Raw genomic sequence first — 13,526 nt, 5'->3', positions numbered from 1 at the left:
ATTACTTTTTGAACCTAAAATTCAACCCACAAACAAAGCCTCAACAGCAGAAAGTGCCACTTGTCTTCAGCCATCTGGACGGACCCACGTATAGGCCAGCCGCTTGAGACCACCTCACTACGTTGGATGGCTGGCTACCTGTCTTGTTCCAAAGACCCAGTGAGCGACTTTAAATGCCTTGATCAGGTTGCTGGCAATCAGGCATGGTCAGCACAACTGGTTTAACGAGACGGCAGCTGAGATATGGCTGGAGCCTTCAGGAAGGGACCAGCTCGTCAGGCTGCAACTGGAAGAGCCAGAGATGACTTCCATGTTTGTGTCATGAGCACATACCCAAGCACAAAAACATGCAGCCCACAGGACAGGGCACCACACATGCCACGGATAGAGCTGACGGTTATTTTTAACTGCACCAATGCTCTTTCTCTTGGAAAGTAATTAGGGACCTGTTTATGGCCAAACTGTGCAAAGAAATGTAGGAACATTCTAGGGGAAAGCTGCTGGTGAGGACTACACTCTTCATCCAAATGCTCCTGGGTGCCGGGACCCTGCAGTTTCACCCACAGGAGCAGCAGGATTCCAGCATCGCCAGTGGTGTTTGCAGGGGGGTGGTGCAGAACTGCCCTTGAGAAGACCTGTGTTTGGTGAATTGTTGCCTCTCTCTGCAGCTGTGACAGGAGGCATCAGGCAGTAAGTGCCGTCACTGCCTGAGCTCCTGAGGCCTCCACTCTGTCCTCTGCAGCACGGGTGATGACAGCACGAAGAGCCTGTCACCGGCGGGCAGAGCTCAGCAACATGACCGCCTGCGAATGCTCCCAAGGCGCGGGGCATGTGAGAAAGGCTCTCGACATGCACTGGTTCAGTGAGGAAGCCACTGAGAGCCTACAGAAAGGCAGTGGCCCTCAGAAGGACGTCGAAATGGCTCTGCAGTATTTAGAAAAAGGTAAGGATTGCACTGTTTTGCAGGTGGGACAGAGGTGAGGAAGGGAAGATTTGCAGGTAACTCCCAGTCTCTGTGTGTGTGGCTCACGGGAAGGCCGGAGAGGAACAGACCGGGTAGAGAATCCTAGGCTCCATGTGAGATACACGGTGTATCAGGGTAGGGTTGTGTGGTGGTGACGGGGAAGCACTGAACAATGCAAGAGACAGGGGAGGGCAGACCACAGGGTCAAAGAGTCCTGAAAGCAAGAGCGTTCACCGAAGCTGGTTCACAAGTGATCTCCAAGACAGAGAGGGGGTCCAAGCCAGTCAGAAATTAAAGAGGAAGAGAAAGGCGTGAGGAAGCCAGAAGAGGAACGGTCCACAAAGCCAATGAGACAGATTCCCAAGGACGGAGTGGGGAAGCAGCACTGATGCAGAGAGTTCTGGAACTGTAAGAAAAGAGTGCCTAGAGGATGTGGCAACACAGAAGTCTGCTCCCATTCTAGGCACAGCCTCTGTGGGCCGTGACATGGAAGCCAGCTCTCGGGAGCACAGGGCAGTTAGGGAACAGGTCACAGAGTGCGGCCGCCCTTCCAAGAAACGTGGCAGAGCATGGAGATGGGAGCAATGCACTCTGGCCGGACCACCAGGTTGAAGCAGCATCTCTGTTTTCGTGTGAAGGGCGGACTTAGCGTGCTGTATGCTGACGCATATGAGCGTTAGAAATAAGGAGCAGCCATGATTCATCCCGAAGAAAAGGCAAGCATCACCTCCCTTGAGAAAGGATGGGCCAGGAACCTGTCCAGGGGGAGGCATCAACGTCAGGAGGACCATTCCCTGGCCTGACCGGAAAGAGGAAACCATGCCGGTAGATTCCTGGGAACTCACTGCAACATAGCACGTGGATGAAGAGGCCACTTTAGAAGTACACCCTCCAGGGGCGCCTGGGTGGCTCAGTCGTTAAGCGTCTGCCTTCGGCTTAGGTCATGATCCCAGGGTCCTGGGATGGAGCCCCACATCGGGCTCCCTGCCCCACTGGAAGCCTGCTTCTTCCTCTCCCACTCCCCCTGCTTGTGTTCTCTCTCTCGCTGGCTGTCTCTCGTCTCTCTCTGTCAAATTAATAAATAAAATCTTAAAAAAAAAAAAAAAAAAAGAAGTACACCTTCCAAATCCGACCTCACTGTATTGCCAGCCCCAGCAGTACAAGCAGGAGACGGTACGCAGCAAGACGTCTGGTATCACAGATGCGATTACACATACATGGGAAGTTCTTCAGGCAGACAAGGGCCATCCTCCTACCTAGCGGGGATGTTATTTTACTCGATCTAACAGTGCGCGCTAGTGGGATAAAGAGGGCTGCATCATGTGTTCAGAAGATGAAAACTCTTTTGTGGAATCATACTGAACAGTGCAGTAAGGGCCCTGGTCACATATCAACATGGTCTTCGATCCGATCGTTTTTATACTTGGCTAAGCCTCTGAAGTCCAAGAAGACGTCACACCCCGTCTGGGATATGCTGAACCTGCACGTGGCTGCAAGCCTGTCCGCAAAGATGCAGAAGTTAGGCTGTGGGTTTCTACTCAGCTCTGCATGCAACAAGCGCACCGGGCTGGCCTGCCTCAGTTTCTCTTTAGGGAGGACAAGGTGCTTTGATTCTAAATCTCAAAGTCCAGGACAATGCCACTCTAAGGAGACAGCCACCTAAGCATGCCATATGACGAGCTGATGCGTGGTCATCACAATGTGTGCACAGAGCTCAAAACACAGGGTGGCAAAGTGTACAGACTCGGGTGGCCTTAAAGTGTTGTGCTTACAGGCAGTAATCAATTTAACCAAAGGAAATGATTCATGTTAAGATGCGAAGAAGGGAGGGGTGCCTCAGTGGCTTTGCTGGTTAAGCATCTGCCTTCGGCTCAGGTCCTGGAATCGAGCCCCACGGTCCTTGATCTCAGGGTCCTGGGATCGAGCCCCGCAGCGGGCTCAATCTCCCTCAATCGCTCCCCTTGCTTGTGTTCTCTGACAAATAAATTTAAAAAAAAGAAAAAAAGACAAAGGAGGGGAACAACAAAGAGATGTAGAGTGAAAATTAGCACGCAGTACCAGGCTGTACTGAAGTCAGCAAAATGGTGGGTATTTAATGAAATCCTTGAGTATCTGTGGCCGAAACAAAAATATGAGTAACACCTTGCTGTGGGAAACGCTTCTTCAATCACTGTGTAACTTTTGTTTTTAAAAGCAAGAGCTACAGGGTTTCCAAGCTCCCGAAATTGAGGTAAACAAGGGAAGGAGAAGTTTGTATGTGCGTTCGAATCGGTGACCCCCCCCCCCCGGGCCCTGCTGCCAGGGATAAGACTGGGCTCGAGGGAGCAGAGAAAAGACGCGGGCAGCAGGGTGAGAATCACCCCATTGGTTCACTCAATCACGTCAAGATTCCTGGGACCGTGGTAGCCTACAGGTAGTGAGAGAGAAGACAAGCCCACGTCCAGAGCTGCCGAAGTCGGCTGACAGGTGCGTAAGAATCAGTCCGCAGATCACAGGGAGTCGGCACACGTGACAGAGGGGCACGGTCCCCTGGTCTAACCAGTGAGCCACGCGAATGCAGAGGATGGTAGGTGGCCACTTTCTGAAGAAACTCAGGAAGCCGTTATTCCTGTTTTTCCCATGTGACCTCCTGACAGAACGTCAGCTTCCATGAAACGTGCTGCCACAAGAAAATCTGGTCCTGCTTTCCAAATCCCCAGGGCCGGCTCCCGCTGCACGGTGACAACATGGTGACAACAAGACAGAGAAACAGAGGGCCGAGATGGAAAAGGGAACTCGCCTTCTCCCAATGTTTCCCGCTGCCCCACGACATCCGGGAATGCCGCCTCAAGTGTCCAGGGAGCTGAGAGTTCTGGAGGTCTTACTTCATACTTCTAACGTGAATGTTAACGATGTCTTTTTGCGTTCTTGTCTTTTTAAGCACAATCTGCTGACTATGACCTAGTAGTTAATGTTTGGTTTTGTTTCTTCGTGCTTTGTGCTAAAGGCTTAATCATCCCGTTCCCTCTTGGTAGGTTTCAACGGCACGGAAAAGTTCCAAGTAGTAGGGAAAGACCCATACAACCAAAGCCTCGATGCAGCCAAACCTTACAATTTGCAGACACCATGACACTTCATTCCTTTATAGCTCGGCACGCTTCTCCTAAAAAAGAAGGACACTCTTCTACACAGCCAAAATAAGTTAAGAAAAATGAAGTTAACCCTTCCAAAGCGGACAAAGTGTAGACAACTGTATTTGCTTTCTATCTGTCTCTGGTTTCCAAGGAGTCTGACGCCAGAGGTCTGAATGCCCTTGGACGGCATCCCCTACAACCACTGGGAGAGATCACAGCCTGTGATGGGAATGAGAAGGAAGTAAAGGCAGTATGCTCCGCGGGCCGCAGACGTATGCATGTGGACAAACCGACCCTAGGTTCCCACAAGCACCCTCTCTTCAGAGTGAGTGCTAAGGAGGCCGCCATGTTCCCCGAAACCACACCTGGCCCGTCTTTGTGCCTAATGGTTCAGGCCTTCAAGACACATAGGCGCCATGGCCATTGCCTATACCTGGTCTCTCAGGCTCCTGAGTTCTCCCCAAAACACCCCTCGGGCCACCATGAAGGATGACCCTGGGTTCCACAACGCTTGTGAGGACAAGACTTGTCAGCAGGCTAGGACTAGGGCGACAGAGCAGACCACATGCAACAATCTCCCCAAAGAGGCAACGAGGTATCAGCAAGCTCTTGCCGGAAACGGCTGAGTCCAGCTGCGCACTGGACATCATCTCCAGGTTACAGGGGATAGAGGAACAGGTAAGGAGACACCAGGTAGAAACAACCAGACAAATCCCAAATCCCAAACCAATGCAGAACATTCCATAACGTAAGCGGCCTGGACTCTTCCAGAAGTCACCATCGTGGGGGAAAACAAAGGTTACGTGACTGGGGAATGGGGGGCCTTTTCTGATTTTTAACAGGATAAAGGGACAGAACTACCACGAGGAACTGGTTTGGAAAACACTAGAGCATTTTCCGCTAGACCAAGAGGACATCCTCACCTCCACGTTCCAATACAATCATTACTGAGAATCCTTTTCTTCCTTTTTAAACTCAAACTGTCTGCTTGATAAAAATACTGTCTCTCTGCTTCAGGCAACATGTTTATTGCTCAAGCCATTTCTTCTGGTCTGGAATGTCCACTCTTCTTCTTTGCCCCTTTGTGTACTTGAGAAACATCCTTCGGGTGCTTCCTGTTCAAAGCACGGCTCTGTCCCTATCATCCCCCTGCCGTGTTCGTTATCAAGTTACGCACAGATTTCACTCACCATAGTTTATGGCCCATCTGCACTCTGAGATGAAAAGAAGAGACTTGTGCTGAATCCCGTACAGCACCTGGCCACCACAGTTTCTGAACAGACGAGGATGAGTGAAAGCACACCTCTGGAGATGTGCTGTCCCCCACGGTGACCACCAGCCACAAGAGGCTACTTAAATGTAAAGTACGGCTAAATCAAAGGGGAAATTCAGTTTCTCAGTTGCACTCATCACACGTTACGGACGCAGGGAGCACGTGTGGTTCCTGTCCGCAGTACAGACAGACAACATTCCCACATGGCAGGCAGTTCTGCGGGATGGACAGTGCTGGTCTGAAGAGCAAGGACGTGAACAGTTCTCATCAAGGACACCCCACTTCTCTTACGTATACAGGGTGTGGAGAGTCGGGATTTCAGGACACGAGAGGGAGGGAAGTGTGCTGCTGAGTTTGGCTTTCATCCCCCAAACCTCAAATTAGCTCAGATGTGCAAACTATGATTCTGGTCTTGTTCTCATTTCCTGTAGAGACAGGACGGTCTACTGGGGTTTGCACAAACTTTAGTTTGCTCCTCAATCTCTCCCCGACTAGCCACATCATCTGCGAGATTTTTAAGCAGAGCATCCTTGATCACAAAGGGGACTATACCTTGATCTAGCTCTTAGGCCCAGGAGTCAATGGCTACCAACCGCCCAGCCCAGCAGCACAAGCAATGACCATGAAACTGCCCGCCAGGCAAGGGTGTGTGGAGGTGACCATCTTTCTCCCAGACAGGGGTCCCTCTTCGTGCAGACACTCTTCCCACTGACACTTAGCTACTGACTGCTGACATCACAGGGAAGGATGTGAGGGAGCCAGAGCATAAAGGAAGGGCGTGAGGTGCCTGCCGAAGGCTCACAAGGTACGCTACAATGTGCTAGAACGGCAGGCCACCTCTACCAAGCCAAGGGGGACCACGCTTGTCGCACAGAAGTGACGTGTGTTACAATTACTACGTTTTCAAGAAAACTCTCCATACGTGCCCTTGAGGCAGTTTTAACCACAGAGATCTGCACATTACGGCCCAGACCGCCCCCACCCATTTTCACAATTAAGTGAAGGTTTTCACAGATCAAATACTCTCATGATTAGTCACTGGTAGACGCATACACTTGCCAGCAGGAAATGTTTTTCCAAACGTAATCCACTCTGGTACGATATTCTATGTTCCAGCTATGGGCTGTGTCTGAGTCACTTTTCAAATACCTCACCCCAAGGTGTGACACGTCATCTGGGCATCTATGTAATGAGTGCTTTTAGTGGACATTTCTTAGGGGCATTATTTTCCCTGCTCTTTTACAAGGCCTTAAATCTGCACTACTCCTGGAAAATGACAGAGCGTAATGTAAATCACACGAGTTAAAAAAAAAAAAAAATTGAGGTAAACGTTACATCATCAGAAAGACAAGAAAGACCAAAGAATCCCCAAGGAACAGCCCTTCCAGAAGAAAGAAGGAACAAAGTTAAAACCGGATCATGAGACAATAGGAGGATGGTGGTTCTCCCACGACGACAGTATTTGTGAATCTAAGGGCCCGACGAAGCACACTGCGAGGTGCGGAAATGCAGGAGAACGCAAGGACAGGGCATCACACACCTGCACAGACGGGGATCTGCTGAAGGGTGCAGTCTTGTCGGCTGGAGAAAATGCTCGAGTATCAGCACCATTTTGCAACGTGGATCTCGATCCCTTTTCAATTATTCTCCAAAGAGGAGCAGCTGTGGTGACCACTAACTACAAGAACAAACTTGACGGGGACACAGTTCAGATCTAGTAGAAAGCATCCCCAAAAGGGACGAGTTTACCAGGTTCAGCCTGTACTTTGATGGTGGTATTGCTGACGAGTGTTCTGCAACATACAACAGAGTCTCTTTTTCCGGGAGGGTCCTTCCCCAGGGCCCCCACCAGCACCTTACTCCAAACCAAGAAAGTCGGACTCAGGGCTGCCTTTGGTGTGGGCTCTTCTCTGTCGCCAGGCCTCCCACTGGCCTCCGAATTGCAGCAGACTTCTTTGCAAAGGTGGAAGGAACTTAAGTTTCACCCAGCAAGCCGAACTAAAACCCCAGCACGTGGTGTTAGCTGCCAGGGGAGCGGGGCAGAAAATGTGAATGGCAGCCCCTGGAATCCGGCATCAGACCCCAGGACACACAACAAAGGGGGTTTCCACAATGCAGACCATACATGCCCTGATGATCTCATGCACTGTGCACTGACAATTATCTCAGGCACCGATTATCTCAGGCACCCAGGAGAGGGCTCTCGGCAAGCTCCAGGGCAGATGAGAAACACATACAAAGGCACCTCAACAACCCTTTGTTCTGCTCTACCTTCCTAAGGAGCTGCCAGGACCCTGAGAGTGTGTTCAGAGCATAAAAGAGAAGAACCACTGGACACTGTGAAAAGCTCCTTGTCTCCACTTCAAAAATATCTTGCATATCACGTGGGGGGTTAGATGACAATGTGTTCTGGTTCCCAAGAAAATTAATGTGGAGCATGCACTAACATTATAGAAGGGAATTGTATTTTTGTCATCAGCTTCCTGGACGCTCCAGTGTGGAAAGAAATTAGCCTAGGCGAGGCGAATAGGAGGAGAACCACATTGCGACACGGATTCTGACCATAGACTGGGCACAGCAGTGACGCGGTCCAGTCAAGCAGCGACTTTCTGAGCTCATTGAGAGTCACAGAAGGCCCTGCCCCTCCTGGAACCTACGGGCTGTCCGGAGCCCCAAACACGCACCTGCAGGTCTCAGGTGCTATTATTTGGCAGGTCGGGAACTAAGGGAGCACAAAGACGTCCAGCACAGGTCATGTACTCTAGTGTGCAAAGGAGAAGTGAAGCATCATCTGTTGAAGTCCTGGAATCTGTGCTTACGGGGACGTGGTAAATTATTTCGACAATGCAAATATTCTTCTCATGGCCTTGCCCAGACCTATCTCTTATTATTTTCTGATTTTTAAGAAGGTAAAGGTAATCTCATTTTTCGTTGCAAATTTTTAATGGATGTTAAATAATCACTATCAGACACCTAGAAAATACGTTTTATGTGCGCTACATTTTACACATTCCAACGTTCTGAATATTCTTAACATCCACCCTCCCCTCTGCCTGGCCCTGTTATCAATAGCAGACATCATGGGTTGCTTCCTAAAGCCCTTCACTGGACCGTCCAATACAACAGGCATTCACCGCATGTGGCTAAGGAACACTTAAAACGAGGCTACTTTGAGCTGAAATGTGCTTACGTGTAAGACACACAGATTTCAGAGGCCAGGTCTCAAAAATGAGTGTAACAGACCTGGGAAATTTCTACACTGATGTGTTGACTCACAGTATTTTGGATATGTTCAGATAGGAAAAAACTAGACCATTCAAGTTCGTTTCATCTGTACGTTCTTGCTTCAGTGTTGTTGTGCAATGTTTTATGCAGCCCTATTTCTGTTAAACAGCACTGCTCCGCACAACAAACGTCTTGTCTTTTGAAGAGAATGGGCCCACCCCTTGCGCTCCTAATTTCAGTTATTTACGAACTAGATAATCTTCCCTATCCAGGTGCCGAGATACTGTTGAATACCCGTCATCTTCTTCCTTCGAAATCTTGTCCTGGTTCGTAAACAATCTCAGTCCCCTTTCCTCTTTTTCTAAATGGCATTTGAGAACCAAAATTATTACTTGAATCATAGTTGATTGTTACCTTGTGTCAACAAAAAACAGAATCCGAAAGCGTTGTTCCTATTTCAATTGTACTGGAAAGTGCCCTGTCATTGCCAACATTTCTACAAAAATCTCCACTTACTTCCTCATTCTCCTCTGATTACACAAGCTTCTCCGGAATATAAGCATTCCCCATGAAACTAATTGTTTTCAATTTCATTCCCCCTGAGAACACCAGTCCTGGGGGCTACACTGGCAAATGGAACTTCCAGGGGAAACGCATTCGCAATTCAAACAAGCAGACCTACTGCAAAAGGACTCATTATGAATTGATGGTAGAGGGTTACACAGACAACAGACACTCGGGATGAAGTCAGGCGCTGAAGAACTAGAGCGGGGATAACTGGCTAGACCAAACGAGATAAAGCAGTACATTCTGGACAGCGGTGTTTTATACAAGACATTTTGTAAAAGAATGGAATAAATGATTTCCAAGAAAGTTCTGCAAAACCTACTACCTCCAAGAATACTAAACCAGAGAGGAGGAAAAAAGGGCAGAAAATACGGAGAAAATCTTCCCAAATGACATAAATTCTGGGTTCTCTGACCAGTTCAAAGGATTGGGTAACAGTGCCTGGGACTAGACCGTTAAGGGTCCTTACCTAGCGAGTGGAGCCCCTGCTTAATAGCTGCCCGTGCAGGTACCGTGGTCACATATGCCACATTCATGGCTTCAGGGAATAGCTGTGTCTGAATCTGGAGTCAGAAGCAAGGATCCAGCTCATTTAGAAGTGTAATCACTTTAATTTTAATGAGACATCTCGGTTGTATTAATATTTATGAGACACCCACAACAGGTTCTTTGAACCTTCCATTAGAGGGCAAGGAATGTATTGGACAATTTAACTTCCTGACCACCTGAGCAGGAAAATTCATGTCTACAAACTATACTTATGAATCCCAGAAGGTTTCTGAAATGGAGTCATTTCAGATTTAGTAGCTGCATACACTGTTCTCTGCAATTAGTGACCTCTACGGGGAGTTTTTTTTTTTCCTCCTTAGGAATCCATCCCGTCTCTATCTCTGGGATCATAGAACCAAGTGACTGTTTTTTGTGTGCCTTAAAAAAAAATGTCTTAATTACCACAGAACCACCTAGCAAATGATCAGCAGGGGGGCAAGGTCTGACCAGGGAAGATGAACACATCACCTATATTTAGAATCAGATCCATCTGGACTCATTTCTCAGCTTTGTTCCTTCTTTGCTGTGGGACCTTGGGCAAGAGACTTAACCCCTCTGAGTTGCAGTGTTTGTTTTCATTTGTGAATGCAACCACTTTCTTCTACTCTGCAGGGTTTTAGGACAGGAAGCGATAATGTGTCAACATCTCCACCAGGTCAGGAGTCCACATAGGGTGTGCAGGCATTTTTACAGTTCCAGGATGGCTTCTGGAGGCTATGAGGTCAGAACACTATAACTTCATGGGGTTATGATGTTGACGGGTAGCGCTCAGGACAGTTCTCTGCTGATTTATGCATTCAGCGTTCTCTTCCTTAAATTCCACTTGAACTTTTCTTGGCTGGTGACCTTCCTGCCTCTGACCATCGACTATCAATCTCACTGTTTGAAAGAACGTAGAAGGACTGACATTCCTTCTAATCAACAGCACAGGGTAGCTTCTTGAACTTTCATGCACTTGGGTCAAAATGCAGAGTGCGAGGGGGCGATTGGGCGAGTGAGAGGTGCGCCCCCCACCCCACGCCCTGCACTGCCAAGCTCCTCCTCAGGTGAACTTGAGCTGCAGGTCACTGCGGGCAGCCAGGGCAGTAAAGAGGGCTCCTCCGCCTGCGAGGATGGATGATGTGCCGTGGGGTGGGGCGGTCCTGTGCACCCACAGCGCGCCCCTGGACCCCAGCAACAGCCCCCTCCAACTAGGTCACCCCCACCGCATGCAGAAGTCCCCCAATCGGCGGGCTGAGGAGCCCCTGCTCTGTAGAATGCTACAAGCAAGGTGCGTGCACCCCGGCGCCCACGGGGACGGCCCCGGGGCAGGCCGGCAGGAATCCGCCGGGCTGGTGTGCACGCGGGGAAACTGAGGCTGGGCGGCGGTCCGGGCACCCGCCGCAGGAAGGAAGCCTCCCGCCCGTAGGGTGGTCCCCGAGCGCCGCCCCCACACGCGCCGCCCCCCCCACGCACTCCGTCCCCACGCGCGGCGCGGCCGCCGGAAGTAGTGCCCCAGGCGGCGTCGACGCCAGAGCCCCGCGCGCGGCCGGCCTGACGTGGCCCACGGCGCCCCCGCTGCCCACCCGGGGGTCCCGGACTCGGCCCCGCCGCTGCGCCCCGGCGCTGAGAGTCTGCACCCCCCCCGCCCCTGTACCCCCCCCGCGGACAGCCCTCGAGGGTGGCGGCCGCAAACTACCCACCAAGAAGGAGGCCGTCCATGTCAAAGAGCAGGTGAGTGACGGGCCGCGGCGGGGGTACGGAAGCCGCCATTGTGCCGCCGTCACAGCCAGGTGGGGGCGGAGGGAGGTGCGCGCGCCCGCCGGGCCGCGCACGCGCGCTTCAGGGCTGCGCGCTAGCCCCCCCCCCCCCCGAGGCGCTCTGCGCACGCGCACCCCGGGCGTCCGCGCCTCCGCCGCTCCCGTGCACGCGCTCGGGGCCAGGCTGCGGGTCCTGAGCCGCACTGCGCACGCGCGCCTCTGGCCGTCTCGGGAGGGTCGTCGAATGCGCGCCCTGAGCCGCGACGCGCACGCGCGCTCCGCTCTCCCTGGTGTGTCCCGCGCGCGCGGGCGCGTCTTGGACGGTCCCCTCGGCGGGCTCTGCGGAATGGGGATGCGCCACGAACGGGCACAAGTTTGCCCGCATGCGCCCCGACAAACGGGGCCGCGGAGAGCCTAGTTCCCGGTCTTGGGGGCAGATGCAGGACTTGTTTGGAGAGGGCGTGAGGAAGGAGGGCGAGCCTAGAGGATCGGTGCATGGGGCTCTTTGGGGGCGGGGGGAGGCCTGTAAAGGTGCTCGGATTGGTATAACCGCGAGCCCCCCGGTATATGGGAGCCCAAATGGCCTGGGTATGCACCTTTTATTTAAAAACCGCAGCGGCCGTCCCGGACCCTCGCCGGTTTCTCTTCCGGTTTCGCGCGCCGGCCGCCCCGCGGAGCTCGCCGGGCGCATGCGCAGGGGCGAGCGGGTCTGCAGCCCCCGTGCCGGCCTGTCCCGGTGCGTCCCAGAATGGCGCGTGCTCCAAAACCAACTCTGGGGGGGTGGGTGTGATAGGAAAGGGCAGGAACCGAATTGTTAACGTGCTTTGCCCCTTGTCTGCTTTCCCTGCTCTCATTTTTTTTTTTTTACTTTTCCACTCTGTGAATGCAACCTGAATTTTTTTTTTTTTTTTTGCCAGTCTCAAAAAACACCTTTTTGACTCTGTTTCTGTTTACTGTTGGTTGGTGTTGCATGCACATGTTTATGCACAGGGATAGAACCTCTTTAAAGAAGCATAAGTTAGAAAGTTCCAGGCGGTGTATTTCTGAGAAACTGCAAAAACCGCACTTTGGGGTGGGGGGCAGCTTGGATTCAGCAAGCGGAACCTTTGTGCCTCAGTTTCTTCATGTGTAAAATGTGGGTGTTAATGGAGACAACGCAGGTCCAAGCTCTTAGTATCAGCAAATGGTAACACGGTCAATGAATGAATGTCTTTCGGCGTTCTTGCTGTGGGAGAGTCTAAGCATGATTTCTTTTTGGGGACCTTGGACCTCAGAGAAGGCAGTTGGTCAGCCAGTTAGGGAGGGGACTGTGACCCCAGCGTGCTAGGCTGCTGTAACAAAATTCCATAGGCTGGATGGCTTGAACCACAGATGTGTTCCCGTACAGTTCTAGAAAAGCCAGAAGTTGGAGAACAACGTGCCAGCAGCAGAGTTAATGCCTCCCCGGGGCTGTGAGGACGGGATTGTTCCAGGCCTCTCTCCTTGGCTTGTGCGTGGCCTTCTTATCTTATCTCTTTATATCATCTCTTCTCTATGGGTCTATTTCTGCGTTCAAGTTTCTCCTCTTTGTGAGGACCCCAGTTATGACCAAGCTTTAATCCAATTACCTGGGAGAAGACTATCTTCCAGTAAAGTCCCACGAGCTACCTAGGTGTTAGGACGCCAACTTTTTTTTTTTTTTTTTAAATGCCTGCAGTATGCCCGTGCTTGCTTGCGGGAGCCTGTAGAATTCTCTTTCCCCGAATTTCCTACAGTCTCAAGAAACCTTCCGGGATGTTTTTCCTCTGCCATTGTAACATTACAATGATTCCTTAGATAAGTTGATTCCTTAGATAAGAGGGGAGAAAGCCTCCAGCGGCAGGACTAAGAATTAAGCACTGCAGGGAGTCACCTAGAAGCTGCATTGTGGATCTCTAAGTCAGGGATACTTGGCTCCCTAGAAGGAGTCTCAGGAGTTGTCTGGATTTCTACAGATTTGCTGCAAAAATAAGCCCACTCGTAAATGCAGGTGAGGAAGAGAGGCATTTGGAGTGTCTCCCTTGCTCTGCTCCAGCCACTGTGGCTTTGGGCATGGCTCTTGCAGAGAATCCAGTTTG

The 13,526-nt window shown here is 51.2% G+C and overlaps 1 protein-coding gene across 5 annotated transcripts in view; it reads right to left on the bottom strand.

The window, feature by feature from the left end:
- Positions 1-11,522, bottom strand: part of PUDP (pseudouridine-5'-phosphatase) — a 591,649-nt gene extending 580,127 nt beyond the window's left edge. For 2 of the 5 annotated variants that reach the window (XR_003311294.4, XM_057315698.1), the window contains exon 1: positions 11,374-11,508. Coding sequence is in view for 3 of the 5 variants with exons in the window: in XM_057315698.1 (XP_057171681.1) it covers positions 11,374-11,443 (70 nt within the window). In the remaining 2 variants the exon portion in view is untranslated. Of the gene's footprint in view, positions 1-11,373 lie in introns of all 5 variants that reach the window. The other 3 variants (XR_008960577.1, XM_026478176.4, XM_044391905.3) reach the window with 3 other exon arrangements.
- Positions 11,523-13,526: the final 2,004 nt, after the last annotated feature.

Source organism: Ursus arctos, chromosome Y (assembly GCF_023065955.2).
Source record: "Ursus arctos isolate Adak ecotype North America chromosome Y, UrsArc2.0, whole genome shotgun sequence".
Lineage (NCBI taxonomy): Eukaryota > Metazoa > Chordata > Mammalia > Carnivora > Ursidae > Ursus > Ursus arctos.
Note: the sequence above shows the minus strand (reverse complement) of the source record. Positions and strands in the feature narration are given on the sequence as shown.